The 26,558-nt window shown below is 45.0% G+C and overlaps 1 protein-coding gene across 1 annotated transcript; it reads left to right on the top strand.

Moving 5' to 3' along the window:
- Positions 1 to 24,311: 24,311 nt before the first annotated feature.
- On the top strand, positions 24,312 to 26,311 carry LOC123112526 (60S ribosomal protein L32-1). Its single transcript, XM_044533536.1, has 4 exons — positions 24,312 to 24,444; positions 24,554 to 24,643; positions 25,648 to 25,829; positions 25,955 to 26,311. Exons 2-4 carry the CDS (start codon positions 24,554 to 24,556, stop codon positions 26,082 to 26,084), a joined length of 402 nt encoding a protein of 133 aa, XP_044389471.1. The 5' UTR covers positions 24,312 to 24,444; the 3' UTR covers positions 26,085 to 26,311.
- Positions 26,312 to 26,558: the final 247 nt, after the last annotated feature.

Here is a 26,558-nt window from a genome sequence, read left to right as displayed (position 1 = left end):
TGCCGCATACAACCCTGCAGTCCGCCCAAGGACGATCTTCCCGCTTCGTCGAGCGGGTCCTTAGGTGCGTCGGATATGGATTCTCTTCCGACCGCCTCAACCCCCCGTGACACGGACGATGCCGAGGTGGGATCCCGGGAAGGGACCCGCCAGGAGGAGGAGGCCCCGAAGGTGTCGCAGGACAACCTCTCGGACTTTGCACCGGACTCGGCTCCGGATCCCATAGTGGCTCCGGAGTCCGGCGGGCGGCCCCTTCGTAAGAAGGGCAAGACCGTGACGCCGGCAGCCTCCGTCCAACCGGAGGCGCCGTATAGCTTGCTGGAGGCGCTTAATGGCGCCTCCATCAAAGAGGAACACCGCTCTGTTATGAGTGCGGTGATTCAGAAGGTGCAGCTCGCCAAGAGCGGGCTGGCCGAAGCCTGCAGCGGCCTTCTAACAGGCTTTGAGGTAAGAATTTTGATATATATAAAGTAGTACCGCATAGACAGTAGCCCCTGATGCTCGGTTCGGTGTTCGGAAAGAAAAATCGGACTGAGGATCTTAAGAAGATATACGCAGGAGTCATAATAAATATGTCAATATGGGATTGCAGGCTGCGCTGCTAACCTCTGTCGCACTGACTGCGGAGGTCAATACTTTGAAGAAAAGCCTCGAGCAGTCCGAGAACGAGCTCGGCCGTGCCAAGAAGCAGCTCGAGGACAAGGAAGGTGAGTAACACCTTATTAAAATTGTACCTTACAGAAAAGGATTTTGGTTGCAAAAAGAATGACAAGTATAACGTGGTTATTGCAGGGGCCACTAACGAGGTGGTGACCCTGAAAGAGGCGGTGGCCGTGGCCGAACGCAATGCGGCCGCGGAGCGCACCGAGCGAGAGAAGCAGGAGGCGCGGGTGGCGGAGGTACAGCAAGAGCTCCAGGATCTCGTGAAAAAACATGAGAGCCTGGAGCGTGACTCGAAGACTCGAGAGTCTGAGCTTGCGATGGCTCTTGAGAGTGCCAAAGCCGCTAAGGCCGAAGGCTACAAGGCCCTCCAAGAAATCGAGGAATTGAAGAAAATAGCGGCGGGTAAGGCATTTTTCATGCAAAGTAAGCATGTGAGTGTTAATTACCTGTTGCTTACCCGAATTCGGAGCTCTCCAGGAGCATTCGCAGATCTTCCTCGCAGCGTGTCCGATGCTGCCGCGTTCTACCGGGCCGAGGAGGGGAGCTCGATGGAGAAGGTCTTCTAGTCTTAGTATGCTGAGGCCGGACATCCGGTGCCCCTTAGCGACCAGCTGAAGTAGCTGGTCGAGCTCCACAAGGCGGCCGAACAGGCCATGAAGGGCCTCATAGTTCGGCTGTGGCCTAAGGAGGCCATGCCTGGGAGCTACTTCGGCCTGGTGCGGCGGCTGGTGGATGCGTGCCCATGGGTTGAAGTCATCAAGCACTCCGCCTGTATTGAAGGTGCCCGTCGGGCCCTTGCCCGTGCAAAGGTGCACTGGGGCAAGATGGATGCCCAGAAGCTTGTGACGGACCCGCCACCAGAGGGCAAGGAGCATCGCACGCGTGAGATGTATTATAAGAGTGTGCTGAAGGGCGCCCGCATTATTGCGGGTGAGTGCTCCAAAGATGTAATATTTGAGTAGACTCGCATTTTGTTATCTTGTGCGCTGAAAACTTAGTTCATTTGCGCTAAGCAACGCATTTTAATTTAAAATATTACCTTCTGTGCGGTTGTTTATCAAATTTGAGAGATGGCAAGTTATCGGCTTCAGCCCCCATGCCACGAGTGCTGGGGTGTTCGGGATAAATTTGAGCACTCTTGTTCCCATATTTGGGTCCATCTAGGGAGGCGCTCAACACAACGAACAAGGCAACTGGACTTATAATGCTTGAACACTCTCACTTAGCCATAGAATTCTATAATTTTAAATTTTGGCGAAGCCCCTAGTCTTCGGAAGGCTGAATTTGGGGTGCTATCCACGCCTGGGCCGGACAAAAACCGGCTCCTCGCTCTAAGCGGCATAAGTCTTTAGGGACTCGCAAAAAACCTCCCGAACAGCGACCAGCTCTCGCCTCATCATGACGGTCAGTTTTAGCTTTCTCCACTGAGGCATTAACCCAGCTCAACTGGGGCACAATCGCAGTGGTTCTCCCAGTGCTACCTTAGCCAATACAACGGAACGTAAGGTACCAAAACATGGGAGCCGGGCAAACCCAACTATTGACCCAAGACATGATTCGGAGCTGATGCATATAATGCTATAAGTTCGGGGTGCCGCACTTCTGAAAGTGTTCGGACTTATCACACCATGATGCGGGAAACATAAGCCCCTGGTGTATTTAGCCATACCAAAACGTACGAATGCGACATGTCACAAATGAACATATGTATAAAAGAGAAATGCAATTAGAAGCAAAAAAGGTGTTGCATTACTTATTCAAGAAAAACTGTTGTAAGTGCAGAACAATATAAATGGTGTGATAAGCAAGGGATGGGACTATTAAACATGTCCCCCTCCAGGGGTAGGCTACGGAATGGTGCATAAAACAGATTTAATGCTCGTAATGGAGACCACCTGGATATTCGTTGTAGCCTTTCTTCTTCCCTGGTTGTTGCATCGTGAGTTCGGCAGGTCTACTGCCGGACAGGGCCTCTGACGAACGGAGTCCTGTGGGTAAAAATAAAAAGGAAAAAGAAAAAAAAGAACGACGCACTTGAGAGCCCCTGGTGTGGTTGAGCCACAGTCTAGGCCTATCGTGGTCGCGCCCCTCTCCCCATGCCCATGGTATCTTCAGAGCATAATGGTGTGCGCGAAGGACCTGTCTTGACGTTTTACAGGGGCTGGGGTTGGGGTCGCACTGCTACGCATGCTCGGGACGTGCCAGGTGGTCTTGTTGTAGGTTACTCCGGGTGCGCTTAGCTGTGTCCGGCCGCTTAACGGCCGGACTCGAGAATTGCCTTAAGAGGCTGCATTGTACTTCTGGCGCGAGAGCCGCTGTATGTTCCTCCGTGCGGAGAGAACGTTCAGTGTTTCCGTTGACCGTGATGACTCCTCGAGGGCCTGGCATCTTGAGCTTGAGGTATGCGTAGTGCGGTACCGCGTTGAACTTTGCAAACGCGGTACGTCCGAGCAGGGCATGATAGCCGCTGCGGAACGGAACTATGTTGAAGATTAGCTCCTCGCTTCGAAAGTTATCCGGGGATCCGAAGACCGCTTCCAGTGTAACTGAGCCTGTACAATTGGCTTCTACACCTGGTATGACGCCTTTAAAGGTCGTCTTGGTAGGTTTAATCCTTGAGGGGTCTATGCCCATTTTGCGCACTGTATCCTGATAAAGCAGGTTCAGGCTGCTGCCGCCGTCCATCAGGACTCTGGTGAGGTGAAATCCATCGACGATTGGGTCTAGAACCAATGCGGCGAATCTGCCATGGCGGATGCTGGTGGGGTGGTCCCTTCGGTCAAAAGTGATCGGGCAGGAGGACCATGGATTGAACTTCGGGGCAACTGGCTCCATCGCGTATACATCCCTGAGTGCACGCTTCCGCTCCCTTTTGGGTATGTGCGTTGCGTATATCATGTTCATCGTCCGCACCTGTGGGGGGAAACCCTTCTGTCCTCTATTGTTCGGTGGTCGGGTCTCTTCCTCGTCATCGCTATGCAGCCCCTTGTCATTGTTTTCGGCAATTAACTTGCCTGCCTGCTTGAATACCCAATAGTCCCTGTTGGTGTGGTTAGCTGGCTTTTCGGGGGTGCCGTGTATCTGGCACAAGCGGTCGAGTATTTGGTCCAAATTGGACGGACCCGGAGTAGTTCTTTTGAATGGCTTTTTCCGCTGACCGGGTTTAGAGCCTCTGAATCCGGCATTGACTGCCGTATCCTCACTATTGTCGCCGTTAATGCGGCGTTTGTTTTTGTTACGACGCGACCTGCCATTACGGTCCTTGATATCCGGACTGCCAGAATTTTTGCTGAGGTTGTTGCTGCGTGCTAGCCAGCTGTCCTCACCCGCGCAGAAGCGGGTCATGAGTGATGTGAGGGCTGCCATGGATTTCGGCTTTTCCTGTCCCAGGTGCCGGGCAAGCCACTCGTCGCGGATATTATGCTTGAAGGCTGCAAGGGCCTCTGCATCCGGACAGTCGACGATTTGGTTTTTCTTGGTTAAGAACCGTGTCCAGAATTGTCTGGCCAATTCGTCTGGCTGCTGAATTATGTGGCTTAGGTCATCAGCGTCTGGTGGTCGCACATACGTGCCTTGGAAGTTATCGAGGAATGCGGCTTCCAGGTCTTCCCAACTCCCAATTGACTCTGCTGGCAAGCTATTAAGCCAATGTCGGGCTGGTCCTTTAAGCTTGAGGGGGAGATATTTGATGGCGTGAAGATCGTCACCACGGGCCATGTGGATGTGAAGGAGATAGTCTTTGATCCAAACCGCGGGGTCTGTTGTGCCATCGTAAGATTCAATATTCACGGGTTTAAACCCTTTGGGGATTTGATGATCCACTACTTCGTCTGTGAAGCATAGTGGGTGTGTGGCGCCTCTGTACTGGGCGATATCACGACGGAGCTCAAAAGGGCTTTGTCTATTTTGTTCGGCCCGGCTGGACTTACTGTGTCCGGCGCGACGGTTGTCGTCATGTATCATGGGGCGCCCACGCGATTGTCTTGCCCTATCCTCCAATATATCTCGCAAGTCCGGAGCGTTCCCCTGTGGCCTTGTGCTTTTCGAGCGATGCCGGGGTACGGGTCTAGTGAAGGGCCTAGAGGCCTCTCTGTCGCGACCACGGGGTGGTCGGTCAGCCGTATTGTCTCCTGGTGATGCGGGTTCATACGCCTCCTCCTCTAATCGGGGGAGCAGCTTGCGTTTAGGGTAGCTTTTGGAGGGGCGTTCAAGCTGATGCTCTTCGGCCGCGAGGACTTCGGTCCATCTGTCGGCTAGCAGATCTTGATCAGCTCTAAGCTGTTGCTGCTTTTTCTTGAGGCTGTTCGTCGTGGCCATAAGCCTGCGTTTAAAACGCTCTTGTTCGACGGGATCCTCAGGCACGACGAATTCATCGTCCTCGAGGCTTGCCTCGTCTCCGGAGGGAGGCATATAATCCTCTACCTCTTCTTATGCCACTCTCTCATGAGGGCTGGCGTCTCCGTCCTCCTGCGCTGGATCTTGCTGGAGTGGGTTGTCTTCGGCACTGTCCGGTGTGTTATTATCTCCGGTGCCGGAATCTTCATTCTTGCTGTGGCGGGATTTAGAGCGGCGCTGCTGACGCCGGCGCTTGGGCTGTTTCTTGGAGGGGTCATCCTCCGCTGTTCCTTCGCCATTCCCATCCTTTGGGATATCCACCATGTATATGTCATATGATGAGGTGGCTTTCTGGTGCCCGGTGGGCGCTGGTTCTTGGTCGTCTTCGGCATCGTCGTCCATACCGTCGACGTCTTCGGAGTCGTAGTCTAGCATGTCGGTTAGATCGTCGACAGTGGCTACCAAGTGGGTGGTGGGTGGGCTTTGAATTTCTTCGTCATCCGCATCCCAACCGTCCTGACCGCAGTCCGGCCAGGGCTCTCCTGATAACGAGAGATACTTTAGCGAACTCAAGATGTCGCCGAAAGGTGAGTGTTGAAAGATGTCCGCTGCGGTGAACCTCGGAGTCACGAGCTTCGTGAGGGACAAGGTCAGTGTTCGGCTCTATCGCCGTAGAGGTTGCAGCCCTCGAGGTGGTGTCTAGCCATCCGTCCTCGATCTGCGCAGCCGGCTCCGAATTGAAGGTCGGAGCGGGCTCGAGTGCAGCCTCCAGGGTACTATCCGGCTGCAGAGCTAAATCATGCCCGTCGTGACAGTGCGGCGTGCTTGGCTGTGGCTCAAATCCATCGAAGATCAAGTCCCCGCGGATGTCAGTCGTGAAGTTCAAACTTCCAAATCTGACCTGACGGCCAGGGGCGTAGCTTTCGATCTGCTCCAGATGGCCAAGTGAATTGGCCCGCAGTGCAAAGCCGCCGAATATGAAGATTTGTCCGGGGAGGAAGGTCTCACCCTGGACTGCGTCGTTGATGATGATCGAAGAAGCCATCGAGCCTATCGGTGACGACACAGAGGAACTCTCAATGAAAGCACCAATGTCGGTGTCAAAACCGGCGGATCTCGGGTAGGGGGTCCCGAACTGTGTGTCTAGGCGGATGGTAACAGGAGGCAAGGGACACGATGTTTTACCCAGGTTCGGGCCCTCTTGATGGAGGTAAAACCCTATGTCCTGCTTGATTAATATTGATGATGTGTGTTACAAGAGTGGATCTACCACGAGATCAAGGAGGCTAAACCCTAGAAGCTAGCCTATGGTATGATTGTTGTTCATCCTATGGACTAAAGCCATCCGGTTTATATAGACACCGGAGAGGGCTAGGGTTACACAGAGTCGGTTACAATGGTAGGAGATCTACATATCCGTATCACCAAGCTTGCCTTCCATGCCAAGGAAAGTCCCATCCGGACACGGGACGAAGTCTTCAATCTTGTATCTTCATAGTCTTGGAGTCCGGCCGATGATGATAGTTCGGCTATCCGGACACCCCCTAGTCCGGAACTCCCTCAGCAGCCCTACACATAATTTATTGATTGCTACAGTGCTGGGTGCTTAATTATCAAATAGAGCACTGGGACAAGCTAGCATCTCTGATTCTAGGCCACCAACTTCCCCGATCGGTACACCAATTAATCTAGGCAGGGACAAACGCATCATACCAAGTCCAGAATCTTGCAGTAAATACATGAAAGCTAAGTAGTACCCAATAGCACAGCATAACGAGCCTACGCAGAGCAGGGCAGAGCAGAGCATACCATGGAGGGCAAGGAGCCGGTGTAGTTGAGGATGAGATTCGTCGCGCCCTCTCCCTTGTAGACCCAGTCCGCGGCATCACACGCCTGCAGCGCCACCTCCATCTCCGCCCGGAATCTACAACCAGCATGGGATCATACGAGTGGATCCGTGCGCAAGAGACGGGTAGTACATGCTCCCGCCCAGCTACGCGAGCACCATCTTGGCTGGGCCCCCGGGGGTCGGGCCTCGTCGGTGGCGGGGGGGTTTCCGCGGCGGTCAGGGGTGGCGCGCGGCGCGATCTGGGAGCGGATGTGGGGAAGGGGACGCGGACGGGGACGGGAGGAAAATCGGCCAGGGGAGATGGGGAAGATTTTGGTTGGGGTGGGGATTGGGGAACGCTATGGGGATTGAGGGAGAGGGACGGCATCTACGGGACGCGATGGGCGTCGCTGCGGGACGTGTCGAGGAAGGAGGTGGTGGCGGGACACGCCGCTGCAGGACGGGGAGGAGGTGGCGGCAGCGAGGAGATGAGGGAGGGGTGGATCTGGCCGTCGCCATGGCCATGGTCGTGCCATGCGGCTAGGTTGGTGGGCGTCGAAGAGGGCGGAGCACAGTCGCCGCCGCCACGCGCGGAATTGGTGGGAACGCCACCCTCGAAATTCTAGCTGTGGGAAGGGGTTGGGGATGAGCTACCGGGGACGCGAGAGGCGGATCTGGCCAGAGGGGAGGGAAGAGCGGAGGCAGGGGAGCTCGGATCTGGGCTGCGCACCGGCGAGGCCCGCCGGAACACGCCGGAACAAGAGGCGTAGGTGACGGCAGCAAGGGTTTCGGGGGAGGGATTGTGGGTGCGTGAGGGAACGAGGAGCAGAGAAAGAAAGGAGGCGGGGGGTGGATGGAAAACGTCCATGAGTAGAGCTAGGGTTTCGGCTTAGGTGGCCTTGGGGTTGGTGTGGTGGGCCGAGGACTGCCGTTGGATCCACGAGCATCTGACGGTGTTCCATGCACGATCCGCGTGAGACGTCCACGGACCAATCAGAATGCAGTACCACATTATGACCATTTAAATTGGTCGTAGTTGACTAAAAATAGCATGTTGAAATCATATCAGTTATTTTATGACATGAGAAAATTCAAAAACAAAATGAAAAACCTTCTCATTGTGTCACCAAATGTGAATAAGTTTTCAGGAAAAGTAACAAACATGAAATAAGATAAATATCTTTAAAAATATGTCATGAGAAATGAGTTTTTTTGGCAAAAAAAGACATTTTCCATTTTTTGAATGTTCAAAATGAGTTTTTTTGTGAAGGACCTACCAAATATTTGTTTCAAAATTTTACCAAATCAATTTTCTAAAATACTAAGACATATTTAATGCGCAATTGACCAAATGGTTGGGTGTAAAAAGTTTTGATCCACCTCTAGTGAAAAAGACAAATCTCCGCCGATTCAGTTGGAAGTGGGTCAAATTTGAACTGCAGTTGCCTCGTACTTTGCTCTTTATTTTTTCCAAAAATCATTTATAGGTACATAAGTATCTATTTAAGCATAGAAACACAAAAGGTTTTCCAAGATTCAACCACTAGCTAGGAACGGTCATTCCCGTCGTTTTGACCGCATTTTGAAACGGGCATAAAAAGTTCAAAAGAAATCAAAAAATTGCAAAACCTTCGCATTGTGTCGTTATATGTGTCCAAGTTACCAGCAAAAATTATAAACTTGTAATACGGCAATTATTTTTTAAAAATGTTCTCAGAAACGAGCTATGAAGTGTGAAGATGCATGGCTTTCAACCCAAATGCTCAATCTTATGGCCACATTCATGGCATAGTCTGTCCAAATGATCTCATAATGTGCATAAGGGTGCAAATTGGAATTCCAAACAATATTACCTAAGGGAGTTTTCATTTTCTTTGCACGGAAAATTCATTTTCCATTTTCCGAGTGCCCAAAATGAGTTTTTTTGTGAAGGACCTACCATACATTTGTCGTAAAATTGGACCTAATCAATTTTATAAAATACTAGGCCATATATAATGCACAATTGACAAAATGGTTGGGTGTCAAAAATTTTGATCCACCTCTGGTGAAAAAGACAAATTCCCGCTGATTCAGCTGGAAGAGGGTCAAATTTGAACTGTAGCTACCTCGTAGTTTGCTCTTTAGTTTTTCCAAAAATCATTTATAGGTAGATAAGTATCTATTTAATCAGAGAAACACCAAAAAAAATCCAAGATTCAACCACTAGCTAGTAACAGTCAAGCTCGGCGTTTTGACCGCATTTTGAAACGAACATAAAAAATTCAAAAAAAAACAAAAAATTGGAAAACCTCCGCATTGTGTCATTTTATGTGGCCTAGTTTCCAGGAAAATAATAAACTTGTAATATGGTAATTATTTTTAAAAAATGTTCTCAGAAATGAGCTATCATGTGTGAAGATTCATGGCTTTCAAGCCAAATGATCAATCTTATGGCCACATTCATGGCATAGTTTGTTCAAATGACCTCATATCGTGCACAAGGGTGCATCTTGGAATGACAAACAATGTTGCCTAAGGAACTTTTCATTTTCTTTGGACGAAAAATTCATTTTTCCATTTTTTCGAGTGCCCAAAATGAGTTTTTTTGAAGGACCTACCATATATTTGTTGCAAAATTGTACCTAATAAATTTTATAAAATACTAGGCCATATATAATGCACAATTGACAAAATGGTTGGGTGTCAAAAGTTTTGATCTTCCTCTGGTGAAAAAGACAAATTCCCGCTGATTCAGGTGGAAGCGGGTCAAATTTGAACTATAGCTACCTCGTACTTTGCTCTTTAATATTTCCAAAAATCATTTCTAGGTACATAAGTATCTATTTAATCAGAGAAACACCAAAAAAATTCCAAGATTCAACCACTAGCTAGGAACGGTCAAGCCCGGCGTTTTGATCGCATTTTGAAACGGGCATAAAAAATTCAAAAAAAATCAAAACATTGGAAAACCTCCGCATTGTGTCATTATATGTGGCCTAGTTTCCATAAAAATAATAAACTTGTAATACGGTAATTATTTTAAAAAAGTGTTCTCAGAAATGAGCTATCATGTGTGAAGATTCATGGCTTTCAAGCCAAATGATCAATCTTATGGCCACATTCATGGCATAGTTTGTTCAAATGACCTCATATCGTGCACAAGGGTGCATCTTGGAATGACAAACAATGTTGCCTAAGGAACTTTTCATTTTCTTTGGACGAAAAATTCATTTTCCATTTTTCAAGTGCCCAAAATGAGTTTTTTTTGTGAAGGACCTACCAAATATTTGTTGCAAAATTGGACCTAATCAATTTTATAAAATACTAGGCCATATATAATGCACAATTGACAAAATGGTTGGGTGTCAAAATTTTTGATCCACCTCTAGTGAAAAAGATAAATTCCCGCTGATTTAGTTAGAAGTGGATCAAATTTGAACTGTAGCTACCTCGTAGTTTGCTCTTTATTTTTTCCAAAAATCATTTCTAGGTACATAAGTATCTATTTAGTCATAGAAACACCAAAAAAATCCAAGATTCAACCACTAGCTAGGAACGGTCAAGCCCGGCGTTTTGACCACATTTTGAAACGGGCATAAAAAATTCAAAAAAAATCAAAAAATTGGAAAACTTTCGCATTGTGTCATTATATGGGGCCTAGTTTCCAGGAAAAATAATAAACTTGTAATACGGTAATTATTTTAAAAAAGTGTTCTTAGAAATGAGCTATCATGTGTGAAGATTCATGGCTTTCAAGCCAAATGATCAATCTTATGGCCACATTCATGGCATAGTTTGTTCAAATGACCTCATATCATGCACAAGGGTGCATCTTGGAATGACAAACAATGTTGCCTAAGGAACTTTTCATTTTCTTTGGACGAAAAATTCATTTTCCATTTTTTTGACTGCCGAAAATTAGTTTTTTTGTGAAGGACCTACCATATATTTGTTGCAAAATTGTACCTAATCAACTTTATAAAATACTAGGACATATATAATGCACAATTGACAAAATGGTTGGGTGTCAAAAGTTTTGATCCACCTCTGGTGAAAAAGACAAATTCCCGCTGATTTAGTTGGAAGCGGGTCAAATTTGAACTGTCGCTACCTCGTAGTTTGCTCTTTATTATTTTTAAAAATTATTTCTAGGTACCTAAGTATCTATTTAATCAGAGAAACACCAAAAAATTCCAAGATTCAACCACTAGCTAGGAACGGTCAAGCCCAGCGTTTTGACCGCATTTTGAAACAAGCATAAAAAATTCAAAAAAACAAAAAATTGGAAAACCTCCGTATTTTGTCATTATATGTGGCCTAGTTTCCAGGAAAAATAATAAACTTGTAATACGGTAATTATTTTAAAAAAAAGTGTTATCAGAAATGAGCTATCATGTGTGAAGATTCATGGCTTTCAAGCCAAATGATCAATCTTATGGCCACATTCATGGCATAGTTTGTTCAAATGACCTCATATCGTGCACAAGGGTGCATCTTGGAATGACAAACAATGTTGCCTAAGGAACTTTCCATTTTCTTTGGACGAAAAATTCATTTTCCATTTTTTTGAGTGCCCAAAATGAGTTTTTTTGTGAAGGACCTACCATATATTTGTTGCAAAATTGGACCTAATCAATTTTATAAAATACTAGGCCATATATAATGCACAATTAACAAAATGGTTTGGTGTCAAAAGTTTTGATCCACCTCTGGTGAAAAAGACAAATTCCCATTGATTTAGTTGGAAGCGGGTCAAATTTGAACTGTAGCTACCTCGTAGTTTGCTCTTTATTTTTTCCAAAAATCATTTAGAGGTACATAAGTATATATTTAATCATAGAAACACCAAAAAAATTCCAAGATTCAACCACTAGCTAGGAACGGTGAAGCCCCGCGTTTTGACTGCATTTTGAAACGGGCATAAAAAATTCAAAAAAAAACAAAAAATTGGAAAACTTTCGCATTGTGTTATTATATGGGGCCTAGTTTCCAGTAAAAATAATAAACTTGTAATACGGTAATTATTTTAAAAAAGTATTCTCAGAAATGAGCTATCATGTGTGAAGATTCATGACTTTCAAGCCAAATGATCAATCTTATGGCCACATTCATGGCATAGTTTGTTCAAATGACCTCATATCATGCACAAGGGTGCATCTTGGAATGAAAAACAATGTTGCCCAAGGAACTTTTCATTTTCTTTGGACGAAACATTCATTTTCCATTTTTTCGACTGCCCAAAATTAGTTTTTTTGTGAAGGACCTACCATATATTTGTTGCAAAATTGTACCTGTTCAATTTTATAAAATACTAGGACATATATAATGCACAATTGACAAAATGTTTGGGTGTCAAAAGTTTTGATCCACCTCTGGTGAAAAAGATAAATTCCCGCTGATTCAGTTGGAAGCGGGTCAAATTTGAACTGTAGCTACCTCGTAGTTTGCTCTTTATTATTTCCAAAAATTATTTCTAGGTACATAAGTATCTATTTAATAAGATAAACACCAAAAAAATTCCAATATTCAACCACTAGCTAGGAACGGTCAAGCCCGGCGTTTTGACCGCATTTTGAAACGGGCAAAAAAAATCAAAAAAATGGAAAACCTCCGCATTGTGTCCTTGTATGTGGCCTAGTTTCCAGGAAAAATAATAAACTTGTAATACGGTAATTATTTTAAAAAAGTGTTATCAGAAATGAGCTATCATGTGTGAAGATTCATGGCTTTCAAGCCAAATGATCAATCTTATGGCCACATTCATGGCATAGTTTGTTCAAATGACCTCATATTGTGCACAAGGGTGCATCTTGGAATGACAAACAATGTTGCCTAAGGAACTTTTCATTTTCTTTGGTCAAAAAATTCATTTTCCATTTTTTCGAGTGCCCAAAATGAGTTTTTTTGTGAAGGACCTACCATATATTTGTTGCAAAATTGGACCTAATCAATTTTATAAAATACTAGGCCATATATAATGCACAATTGACAAAATGGTTGGGTGTCAAAAGTTTTGATCCACCTCTGGTGAAAAAGACAAATTCCCGTCGATTCAGTTGGAAGCGGGTCAAATTTGAACTGCAGGTGCCTCATAGTTTGCTCTTTATTTTTTCCAAAAATAATTTCTAGGTAAATAAGTATCTATTTAATCAGAAATTCATGGTTTGATGGCGAGACATCGAGGTTTGGACAGTGGCCGAGGGCCCCAACTCTAGAGCGCATACGCTCGCATGCCGCCGCGTGGTCACCGCGTGACCGTGGCATTGCCATGCGTTCTGGGCAGCCTAGGCATGTCTAGTGGGTTGGGCACTCCCCAGGTAGGTGCTAGGAAGAAAATTATAACATAAGATTCTCATGAGGAGACCGAACTATGCTCAAACATGAATTAGCAGCCAAGTATTTGATTAGCGGTACAGGAAATGCACATAGCCAATGGGCGTGAGTTTTGGCTGAGGATGATCATATACTAAGAAGAATGTCTTCACAAATTTTTAGGGAAATCAAGAATATATAAATAACACATCCTTCACAAAGTGCTCCTCTGAACAGAATAGGAAAATGAATATTGTTGAGTTATTTTTGAACTAGGAAAGGAAGGTTTTTGACATATTTGATGAAGATATGATCCAAACAATTTATGAGAATTTTTTGGGAATTTTTGGAATAACAGAAATATAGGTTGCTTCACAACCTAGGGCAAAATTTGACACATGGACATGACACATAGGCAAAACTGATGAGATGGCGCCTAGTCATCACAACCCACCACAATCTACAAGGCTATGACCATCTATATTGGTTGTTAACAACTAGAAATAAGGCAGCAGACCAGCACTGTTTGCTTTATGACCATTTCGTGTAAGGAAATTGTGACCTTTCTGACCAAAATGGTCGCAATGGTTTAGGGTTTGGAGCCCCCCGAACAACTTTTGACCAATTGGTCTCAAATGGTCATAGATCTATGACCGATTCTTCCAGGGTCACTGACAGAAGGTCACTAGTTGACATATTTCTTGTAGTGGTTAAATAAGAAACTATACTTTATAATGTTGATCCAGTTGTTCCTTCTGCTTATATTGAGAAACCACCTTTCCCTGTTAGGATAAAAGAACATGCTAAAGTTTAAATTGTGGTTACCAAAAGCTATGTTAGAACACCTAAACCTGATGAACAAATTAAAGTAGAACATAGCATTGCTATGGTTAAAGATCTCTTGGAAGAAGATATGGATGGGCATGTTATTTACTTATGTGAAGAAGCTGCTAGAATTGCTAAGCCTGATGGAAAAGATAAACATAGATCTGTTGTTGGCATGCCTGTTATTTCAATTAAAATAGGAGATCACTGTTATCATGGTTTATGTGACATAGGTGCTAGTGTGAGTGCTATTCCCCACTCCTTATATGAAGAAATTAGAGATGAAATAGCACCTGCTGAAATAGAAGACATAGATGTTACTATTAAGCTTGCTAATAGAGATACCATATCACCAATTGGATTCTTAGAGATGTTGAAGTCTTGTGTGGGAAGATAAAATACCCTACTGATTTTCTTGTTCTTACCACCCCACAAGATAAATTTTGCCCATCATATTTTGTAGACCTTTTCTTGAACACCGCCAATGTAAAATAGATTGTAAGAAACAAACTGTCGGTGTTAGATTTGGTGATGAATCTCATGAGTTTAATTTTTCCAAGTTTAGTAAACAACCTCATAAGAAAGATTTGCCTAGTAAGGATGAAATTATTGTTCTTGCTTCTATTGTTGTGCCTCCTACTGATCCTTTGCATATGTGTGAAAGAAATGAAATAGATAAGTTCTTCTTTGAACAACGTCCTCTGCTTAAACACAATTTGCTTATTGAAACTCTTTGAGGTCCTCCTCCACCTAAGCGTGACCCTGTGTTTGAATTAAAACAATTGCCAGACACATTGAAATATGCTTACCTTGATGAAAATAAGATATATCATGTTATTACCAGTGCTAACCTTTCAGAACATGAAGAAGAAAGATTATTGAAAGTTCTAAGGAAGCACTAAGCTGCTATTGGATATACTCTTGATGATTTAAAGGGCATTAGTCCCACTCTATGTCAGCACATAATTAATATGGAACCTGGTGCTAAACCAACTGTTGATCATCAATGTCGGTTAAATCAGAAGATGAAAAAAGTGGTAAGAACGGAAATACTAAAACTTCTAGAAGAAGGTATAATCTACCCCATAGTTGATAGTAGATGGGTGAGTCATGTTCATTGTGCCCTAAGAAAGGAGGTATAACTGTTTTTCCTAATGATAAGAATGAGCTTATTCCACAAAGAATTGTCACGGGCTATAGAATGGTAATTTATTATAGAAAATTAAATAAAGCTACTAGAAAAGATCATTATCCTCTGACTTTTATTGATAAAATGTTAGAAAGACTATCTAATCACACACATTTCTGCTTCCTTGATGGATACTCTGGCTTTTCACAAATACCTGCTTTACAATCTGATCAAGAAAAGACCACTTTTACTTGTCCTTTTGGAACATTTTCTTATAGACGTATGCCTTTTGGAACATTTGCTTATAGACGTATGCCCGAGGCAGAACTTGGGCAGGAGCACTTTTGCTCTCCCGTGGAGCGATTCCACCGGGGGAAATTCCCTCGGGGGGGGGGGGATCATCGTCATCATTATCACCAACAACTCTCCCATCTCGGGGAGGGCTATGTTCATCAACATCTTCACAGCACCAACTCCTCTCAAACCCAAGTTCATCTCTTGCGTTCAATCTTTGTATCAAAACTATAGATTGGTGCACGTGGGTGACTAGTAGTGTTGATTACATCTTGTAGTTGATTACTATATGGTTTATTTGGTGGAAGATTATATGTTCAGATCCATTATGCTATTTAATACCCCTCTGATCTTGATCATGTTTATCATTTGTGAGTAGTTACTTTCGTTCTTGAGGTTACGGGAGAAATCATGTAGCAAGTAATCATGTGAACTTGATATGTGTTCGATATTTTGATTGTATGTATGTTGCCATTCTCTTAGTGGTGTCATGTGAACGTTGACTACATGACACTTCACCATATTTGGGCCTAAGGGAATGCATTATGGAGTAGTTATTAGATGGTGTGTTGCGAGAGTGACAGAAGCTTAAACCCCAATTTATGCGCTATTCCGTAAGGGACCGATTGGATCCAAAACTTTAGTGCTATGGTTAGAATTTATTCTTAATACTTTTCTCGTAGTTGCAGATGCTTGCGAGAGGGTTAATCATAAGTAGGACGTTTGTTCAAGTAAGAACAGCACCTAAGCACCGGCCACCCACATATCAAATTATCAAAGTACCGAACACGAATTAAGCTAACATGATGAAAATGACTAGATGAAATTCTCGTGTACCCTCAAGAACACTTTATTTATTGTAAGAAATTGTTTTGGCATGTCCTTTGTCTCAAAAGGATTGGGCTACCTTGCTGCACTTTTGTTACTACTACTGTTACTTGCTTGTTATAAATTATCTTGCTACCAAACTACTCTGTGACTTACAATTTTAGCACTTGCAGACATTACCTTACTAAAAACCACTTGTCATTTCCTTCTGCTCCTTGTTGGGTTCGACACTTTTACTTATCGAAAAGAGATACAATTGACCTCATACACTTGTGGGTCATCACTTGGCGGCGGCTACGTATCATAAAACACGATGAATCCTTCTCTCTGATTTTTTTCTCCCCGAATGTGTATATATAGAGTTGGAGTTGAGGTCGGTGGAGGTCCAGGGGACCCACGAGGCAGGGGGCGCGCCCTAGGGGGTGCCATGCACCCTCATGGACAGGGTGTGGGCCCCCTTCTGTTGATTCTTTCACCAATATTTTTTATTAATTCCAAAACGTGACTCCGTGGAGTTTCAGGTCATTCCGAGAACTTTTATTTCTGCACAAAAATAACACCATGGCAATTCTGCTGAAAATAGCGTCAGTCCAGGTTAATTCCATTCAAATCATGCAAGTTAGAGTCCAAAACAAGGGCAAAAGTGTTTGGAAAAGTAGATACATTGGAGACGTATCACACGACACCCCGAGACCGCCTCGACACCCCGACACGGCGTCCCCGAGCCCCCGACCCCCGACACGACACCCTGACCCCGCCTCGACACCCCGACACTGCGACCCCGACACAGCACCCCAACACCCCGACACCCGACACGACACCACGAGATCGCCTCGACACCCCGACACGACACCACCGACACCCAGACCCCCGACCCCCAACACCCCGAGACCCCGACACAGCACCCCTGACCCCTGACCCCGACACGGCACCTCCCAAAAAAGGTGCTCTTCGGCCTTCCTGAGGCAGACGGGGTCATATATTTGTGAATTATGAGTTAGGTTAGGTATTCAATTATTACTATGTACATGTATATATTATTAATTAGTTTGTGCTATTAGGTATTCAATTTTTTATTGTGTTCATGATGACGATACACACTTAATTTTTTTATTATGTTTATGTTGTACTAATTTTGTTTACTCTTTGTCATTGCAGGTGTTGACAGATGGTCGGCTTGGGTCAAGAGCGCTTCGAGCCTCCTTCCTCGGCGCGTGCTGGGAGGGGTCTTGTTATTGCACCCTAGCACCTTCGGAGAGCGCTGGTAGACAGCATGCAGACACCCTCAGCACCTTCGGCGGGTGCTTCTTCTTCGGCCGGGAGAGGAGGTCGGGGAAGAAGAGGGGTGCAGGTAGAGGTGGACGTGGCGCTGGGAGAGGTAGGAAGGTTGTTGTGCCTTCCTCGCGGCCACCCCTCGCTGATTCTCTGGACCACCGGAGTGCTCCGTCTTAGGTGGACCCGTCTGACCTAGACCCGTCTTGGACTCTAGTCCATGAGCCTTGGGTTGACGAGCCTCGAGTCGCTGAGCCTTGGGTCACCGAGCCTCTCGTCGCCGAGCCTCGGGTCCCAGAGTCTTCCTCCCAGGAGACTCGAGTCCCATAGTCTTCGTCCCACGTGACTCTGGAGACTAGCGCCCATGCTGATGGTGTCGAGGAGACCTTTTTTGAGGATAGCTACAGAGAGGACGAGCTGGTTAAGGAGGGAAAGAAGGTCTGCCAGCGTGATGGTACTAAGCTACCGTCCGTGCCGGTGACCCGCGACTAGAGGTGGTTGATTCAGCCTAACAGGGAGAAGTAAGTGCATTTACTCTTTTTAAACCTTTTGCCTTCATGTTTCTTCAAATTAATATCTAATGTGTTGGCCTTGTCATACTGCAGGGGTTGGATACACGCAGATGGTGTCCGCAGGCCCAACCAGCTCCTTGGTACTCTTTGCCGGCACCACTTCCCGGGGTGGGTCACATTGCCCGGTGAGGGTGACTTCCACAGCTAGCACTGACATGGGAGCTGTACGAGGTTGCCCCAGCCCCGCTGGGGGAGATGGTCGACGGTGTCGTGTGCGAGATGGTGGCCGACATTATGAGATGGTGGTTTTGGATAATTTCTCCTTTACAGAATTAAAAATCAACAATACCTAGTGATTGTACTAATGATCAGTGTTGTCTTGTTTGATTGCAGACCTTCTACAAGTGTCTTGAGGAACATGAGGCGGATGCGGCTATGGTTCTCAAAGCCGAGTGCAAGCGCCTACTTCAGAACTTACAACACGAGGCTCGAGTGTAGGCTATTCGAGACTACTACGCCTCGACTAACATTAGGAGGCAGAATAAGAAGTGTTGTGGCAAGGATCTGAGTAAGGACAAGTACATGAAGGTAATTACCTATTCTGAAGGCCTTGTACTTACTTTCCTTGATTTGATTCGTAGGCATAGCGCTGAAATTTCTCCTTTGTCTAACTTAGGTGCCCCCAAGATGGTGTGCGGATAAGATGGATTGTTGGGAGAGGTTGGTGGATGAGTGGTGCTCTCCCCAATGGCTAGCCGTCCACAACAAGGCCAAGGACCAGCATGCCCAGATGCAAGGTGTGCCGCACCATCAAGGGATCTCCAACCTATTTGAGTACGGGGATCACTGGGTATGTGGTTCGAGCCCTTAACGATTCATGCAATTTCATTCTTCATGCTAGCTTCAGCCCTCTAATTACTAATTTACCTTGTTCCTCTCTTTCAGGCGCGACACAACAAGAAGGAGGTGCCACCGTTGTACGACCTCTATGCCATGGTCCATAGTGCCCCGTTCAAGAAGGCCAAGGCATTCTCGGAGGATGACCTCGTTCAACCAAAGAGCTTCACCAACATCTCCTCCCAAGACAATCTCATGAGGTACAGAGACTAGGGGAAGAAGATGAAAGGTGAGGACTTCAACCCGAGCCAGAGTCCTTTTGATCCTAAGCTCGTGATGCTATCTGGTGATGGGAGGAGACATGGCTCTGTAGCCATTGGGGATGGACTAACACGTTGTCCTAGAAGTCTCCCGAAGATCAAGAAGTGCCAGACGAGGTCTCTTCCTGAGATGAGGCCTCAACCAGGGCCAATGGAGCTCGTCGTCGAGGCTAGGGCCCAGGAGCTTCTAGCGGAGGCAACCAGGCAGGCGGTGCAGAGGGAGAGGCAGTTGGAGGAGAGGATGGCTAATACGTTGGAGACGGAGAAGAACCGGAATGACGCGGGTCACCGGGCCCTATACGAGCTCCTCGTGGTAAGTTTCTCCCGCGTACTAGCCAAATCATGCACGTAATGTTCGTTTCATTACTAACTAATATGACTGACTCATGAAAACAAAATGTGCAGTCCGTGTGCGAGAAAACCGGCCAGACCCCTCCGTCGATGCCCCAGGTTGGTATAGCGGACACGGTGAGTTTCATTTGAATGGTCATTAGTTACTAGTATTCACATTTCAGTTGCATCATGCTAACTAAACATTGCAAATGATCTTTGGTGCAGCACGCCTCCCAAAAAGGATTGACTGATCCTTCTGCGTCTCACGGTGGCGCAACCCCGACCGGTCCTTCACCTCCCTGATGATGGTAAGTTTTCCCAAGTGTTTTGCTTAACAAATGCATACTTAGCTTAAGAAATGACCTATACTTAGCTTATTTTCCTCGAAAATGACAGAATAACCTTACTTACCTCCAAAATGACATATTCTACGTAGGATAGCTATAAAATAACATATACTTAGCATTTTCTCCTCCAAAATGACTTGATATGCTTTGTTAGCTAGAAAATGGCATAACTACCTAGGATAGCTCAGTAATGATCTATAGCTAGCTTAGTTAGTTCATTTATGACATAATTAGCTCACTTAGGTAAAAAATGGCATAACAACCTAGAATAGCTCAATAATGATCTATAGTTAGCTTAGCTACTTCATTTATGACATAATTAGCGCATTTAGGTAAAAAATGGCATATAACCTTGGTTTAGTTCCAAAATGACCTATACTTAGCTTATTTTCCTCAAAAATGACATAATAACCTTACTTAGCTCTGAACTGACATACTTTACCTAGGATAGTTATAAAATGACCTATACTTAGCTTTTTTCCTCCTAAATGACTTAATATGCTTAGTTAGCTGAAAAATGTCATTACTACCTAGGATAGCTAAATAATGATCAATACTTAGCTTACCAAGTTCATTTATGATATAATTAGCTTACTTAGGTAAAAAATGGCATAATAACCATGGTTTAGCTCCAAACTATCATATATTAGTTTATTTTCCTCCAAAATGACAAAATAACCTTACCTAGCTCCAAAATGACTGATTTTAACTAGGATAGCTCTAAAATGACCTACACTTACCATTTTGTCCTCCAAAATGAATAAATATGCTTAGTTAGCTCAAAAATGGCATAACTACCTAGGTTAGCTCCAAAATGACCTATTTACCTAGCTTAGCTCTAAAATGACCTACACACTTAGCATTTTTACCTACCTTAGTTAGAAGAAGAAGAAGAAGGAAGAAGAAGAAGAAGAAGAAGAAATCTTCTTCTTCTTCTTTTTCTAGCTAGTCTTCTTCTTCTTCTAACTTTCATCTTTCCTAATTTGCAGATTTGCTTGAGATGAGGAAGCTTGCATTGATGGAAACTTGTTGCAAATTTTTACTTGTGCTTGTGCTTCCTTTTTGTTTATGGAAACTTGTTGCAAACTTGTTGGATATGTATGTATGGAAATGTTGTTGGAAACTTGTATATGTTGTTGGAAACTTATTGTTGGTATGATTGTTAAAATTATTTTGAAATGTGTATATATATATATGTGTGTGTGAAATTCTGTCAAATTAAATGAATTTAGGAAATAACAGGAAAAACAGGGGCTATATAGCCACTTTGCCGTCTGCTAGCAGACGGCAAAGGTCTTTGTCGTCCGCTAGCAGATGGCAAAGCTGCCATCTGGCAGCTACTTGTACAACCTGGGGTGTAGTGGGATGGCCTATTTGGCAGTTTGCCGTCAGCCAGTAAACGGCAAAGGCCTTTGCATCTTTGTCGTTCGCTAGCTAACAACAACGATGCAAAGGCCTTTGCCGTCTGCCAGCTGACGGCAAAGCACGCCGTCAACCACTTAACGGACCTGAACTATCACGTGTGTCGTCCAGGCTCTTTGACATCTGTTAGCAGACGCCAAAGCCCTTTGCATCTTTGTCGTTCGTCAGCAGATGGCAAATATGCCTTTGCCGTAGCCTATTCAGCCGGACCTGTTATCGTCTACTGGCTGACGGCAAAGGTCTTTGCCGTCAGCCTGGCATGTCGTTGCCGTCAGCCATGGCTGATGGCAAAGTGCCTGATTTCTGTAGTGTTACATCAAATAGATCTCCAAGAGACCATTTTATTGAGAATCAAAAGAGAGAGAGAGAGAGAGAGAGAGAGAAAGAGAGAGAGAGAGAGAGAGAGAGAGAGAGAGGAAGCCATCTAACTACTAACTATGGACCTGTAGGTCTACAATGAACTACTCACACATTATCGGAGAGGCGCCAATGAGGATGATGAACCCCTTCGTGATGGTGTCTAGATTGGATTTGTGGTTTTTGGAACTTGCGGCGACTGGAATTGATTTTCATCGACTCCCCTAGGGTTTCTGGAATATTTGGGGTATTTATAGAGCAAAGAGGCGGTGCGGGAGGCGGCCGAGGTGGGCACAATCCACCTAGGCGCGCCTGGGCCCCAGGCATGCCCTGGTGGGTTGTGCTCCCCTCGGAGCCCCCCTTGGGTACTTTCTTGGCCCATTGTGTGTCTTCTGGTCCAGAAAAAATCACCAAAAAGTTTCGCTGCGTTTGGACTCTGTTTGGTATTGATTTTGTGCGAAGTAAAAAACAAGCAAAAAATAGCAACTGGCACTAAGCACTATGTCAATAGGTTAGTCCCAAGAAAAATGATATAAAATTGCTATAAAATGATTGTAAAATACCCAAGAATGGTAATATAACAACATGAAATAATAAAAAATAATAGATACGTTGGAGAAGTATCAAAATCTAGCTCGAGGTACAAAGATTAGACACGATCAGTTTCCTGGCCCCCTTGAACCACTCTTCTCGTTGCCACAAGCCACTTCCCCCACTGCATGTTATCCGATGGGTGTAGCCAATCGCCACATTACTCCATGTCATGACCGAGTAGCCCGCAAACTTCACCAAAATAGCTGATTTTCTCATATTTAATGCCAAGAAAATTTTCTCTCCAACCAAGTTTAGTGGTGCCTAGCGGATCAAGGGTTTTGTGACATCGATCTTGCACGGACACAAACGTAATTTCTTTCAAAGAATTTGATTGGGTTTTGCTCCACACTCCTAACTATATCAATTGGCTCCTTTTGGTAGAGATCAGGGATCTTGTGAATTTGTGCCCAAACTAACAAACTCTCGAGCTTTACCGATTCTCGCAGATGCTTTCCATCGAACTTGTTGATCAGAACCATATGTCCACAAAAGATCCATTGTCCCTGGAACACACCCGCTTGCGATCACCCAAGCAGAAAACATAGATGACGAACATACTGTTATCTACCTGCCCAATCTCCGACACATGAGCAAGGTTCCACACAAACTTCATTGTTCCCTTCAGAGCTACACTACTGAAAGTCTTAGAGGTGTTCACCCTAACAAACGCAAGCCGACACGCTTCCTTGCTGAGCTGCCCGATTTCTTCCTCTCCAAGGTAAACATCATCGAGCTCTCCCTCTTGCAGACTCATGTTCTTCATTGCCACCTCCAGACCTTTAGCTTCCTTCTCCTTCCCTCTTGTAGCCCAACGTGGACTTGATCCTGACGTAGACATGTCCCTACATGCCTCGGTGCCGAAGCTACAAATGCGATCTACCCCTATCGCCACACCCGCACAAGACTCTAAGGTCGGGCAGACGGACGCACTATCCTTGAAAACAGACCGAGAGTCCGCCGGAGTGATCGGAACAAAGGTAGACCAAGTGCTTACTTTTATTTTCCATATTTCCTTTTTCCCTTCTGTTTTCAGTGTTGGTTTCTTTTGCTTCTTTCGTTTGTTTTTCTTGCTATTTTTTTTTCTTTTTCCTTTGTTTTAACATATGTAAACTTTTTTCACACACGCGTAACATTTCTTTGATACATGTTGAACACTTTTCAAATATATGATGTACATTTTTTCAAATGCATGCTAAACATTTTATTATATACACATTGTATATTTATTAATGGCATGAAACATTTTTTTAAACTATAAGGATTCTTTTACATCTTTCTTTTTTTCAAATAAATACTAAGAACATTTTTTTGGAACATGTGAACATTTTTTACATTGTATAACATTTTCCAAGAATGTCCCATACATTTTTTTGAAACTCATGAGTGTATTTTTAAATTTCACAAACATTTTTAATGCTATAGTCATTTTTTAAAAGTTATGTTATCAATGTTTTTACATTGTATTAAGAATTTTAAATTTCATGGTGAACTTTTTTAAAAGTTTGAAGTAAAAAAAAATTTAGGGTTTAAGCAAAATGTTAAGTTTTTAAGAAAAATGTTAAGTTTTAAGTAAAATATTTTAAAAAATATAAAAAATGTTAAGTTTCTTTAGGGTTTAAGCCTACCTCTATTCTTCTTCCTTATCGGTGGTGCTGCTCACAATGCAATTTGAGGCTAGAAGACGGGACCTACTTATAGTGCTAATTTCAGAGTCCTATTCTGTATGCACATAAGCTTTTTTCGCGGGGAACTTCAGAGAGCTTTATTCAACGAATGCATTCGTCGAGCAGTCAGCCAAAAAAGGCTACTGATCAGGAAGCGCGGGGTAGACAAACACTTTTCCAAATATAGTCCTGATGCGACTAACAACCACATATAATCCACCTTTAATTGGTACCTACTCCCTCAGCGATCTAAACGCTCTTATATTGGTTTAAGAGGAAGTATTTGTTATGCCCCAAGACACACACATCTGAGTTGTGCGCCATAATTAATCTAAACTCCGCGCTGAGGCGAGGCAAAGCAACGCCCATTCTTGGCGGCCCGGTAGCATGCACGCGGTAAATTGGCTTACGTATCCGGGCCTCGTCCGGATGTACGTGCGGCCCATTCGATCGCCGAGATGGCACCACACCGGGACCGAGCCCACCCTCCAGTAGGGTTTTATCTCTTCTCGCGTTGCCCACCACCCTAGACTCCTCTCCCCCCTCACACTCCCTCCCATCTCCGCCGCCGCCGCCGCTCGCCTCGCAAGGTACGTCCCTCCAACCCGCCGCCGCCGCATGAAATCCGTTGCTCTCTTCTCGACCTAAGAACTGACACCCTCTCTTCCCGTCGGCTGGCCTACGCCGTGCGCTGTGCAGATGGCGGTGCCTATCCTGAAGACGGCGATCGTGAAGAAGAGGGTGAAGCACTTCAAGAGGGCGCACAGCGACCGCTACATCGGCCTCAAGGTGAGACCCCGACCGCTCGCTTGCCCTCGCCGCCACTCCCCAGCTTCTGTTCCAGAGCCGCGCCATTTTTTAGATGGATTCATAGGATAGGATAAACAGCCTCTTAGCTTTGTTCACGTGTGGTTCAGGCCGTTTTCCCGACCTCAGCTGATTGCCATGGATGCCTGGATCTGATTTAGATGTCCCGTTAATTTGCTAGCGCCAGGGTATGGTGGTTACCGTTTAGCAGGGAGCACAGTACGGGATGGCTTTGTTGTTTGATGAACTGTAATAGTGCATTGGGGTCATTCAGTCAGGGCCTATGGTGTGCTGTGATACTGTAAATTTCCTTTTAAGTTGTGCCCTGTTTGTTTGTGAGAGCTTGTTTTCATATATGTTGTGTACGTATGTTGTTGCGTGTGGCCTTGTGAATGCGGTTGTGCATTCCTGTTGCATTTAGCATGGTCGTATAAAATTATATACCGTGGAAGCTTGTTACATCAGTCCGTTGCTTGCTCCAAGCGTCTGCGTGATCCTTGTTTAGTTTTTATCGTTGTGTGCACGGCACTTGTGCTATATTTCTGGATGGCAAAGTCAGATACCCTAGCATTTATGTATGATCGGATCATGTCTGCTTCACCATTCTGGCGATGATCTATGTATTTGGACATGCCCTTCTAGCTGAAATTGCATGCTGCACTATATGCCATCTAGGAGTTGGTGCTAATTCTAGTTACTTGGTTACAAGGGCTTACTCAGTTATTCCTTTGCAATGTTTGTATGCTTATGTATTAGTCGCCATAAAGGATTCAGTACAATTGATTATCTCCACACCACATCTATTTTTCTGCTTTGTTATCAATAGTTTCATCACCATTGTAGTACACTGAATGCTTGAATAGTTGGATGCCTTCTTTGTTAACTTCCTTTCTGTAGTTCTCTTGCTATAGTCGCTGAAGCTGCTATCCATTGCGTTAATTAATTAGGAGCCCTAATTAATTCATCTGTTCTGCTCTTATTTGCAGCAAAGCTGGCGCAGGCCAAAGGGTATAGACTCCCGCGTCAGGCGGAAGTTCAAGGGATGCACCTTGATGCCCAACATTGGATATGGTTCTAACAAGAAGACCAGGCACTACCTGCCAAACAAGTTCAAGAAGTTTGTGGTGCACAACGTCTCTGAGCTGGAGCTGCTTATGATGCACAACAGGTATGCGTCTTGAGACTCACCAAGCTTGATTGCTTACGGGAGCTGCAGTTATCATCTTCCCTGTTTCCCTGTCCAGTGCCCGATCTAGTTGTCTTTGCTAATAACTATCGTCTGTCCGCAAACAGGACGTACTGTGCTGAGATCGCGCACAACGTGTCCACGCAGAAGCGCAAGGCGATAGTGGAGCGTGCCGCCCAGCTCGACGTCGTGGTCACCAACAAGCTCGCCAGGCTCCGCAGCCAGGAGGACGAGTGAAATGTTTCGAACAGTGGCGCTTTTGGATCGTTTTGCTCCCTGTAGTAGACTTAATGCCGAATCTGGAGTTTTCTTCTCTGTTCGCCTCGAGGATCCGACGCTGTTGAACATCTTGCTATCGATGCTGGTCATGTTATCGTACTATAAGCATGTCGACTTTGATGTGAAGTGCGGATCGCCTTTAATTATCAGCTATGCAAAGATTTTCTGCGCCGCGTTTTCCCTGATTTTGCAACTGGTAGCTGGTATAAGATTTTGGAGGTCTTGCGTGTTTTTACAGTAGTGCTTTGACATGTCAGGTATGAATCTTATGACTAGGCATTTGCACCCATGGCTGCTTCCTGTGCTGAAATGCTGAGTGGATTCATGCGTGCGTCCGTCTGTCCTCTAGTTGTCACGGTGGCAAAGCTTCATTGTTACGTTTTGTCGAGTCATGCTAAGGCATTTCTGACAGAGAAAGTTAAGCTAGTTAGG

The sequence above is a fragment of the Triticum aestivum genome, chromosome 5B (assembly GCF_018294505.1).
Source record: "Triticum aestivum cultivar Chinese Spring chromosome 5B, IWGSC CS RefSeq v2.1, whole genome shotgun sequence".
NCBI lineage: Eukaryota > Viridiplantae > Streptophyta > Magnoliopsida > Poales > Poaceae > Triticum > Triticum aestivum.
The sequence above is the reverse complement of the archived record's forward strand: the minus strand, read 5'-3'. Positions and strand labels throughout refer to the sequence as shown.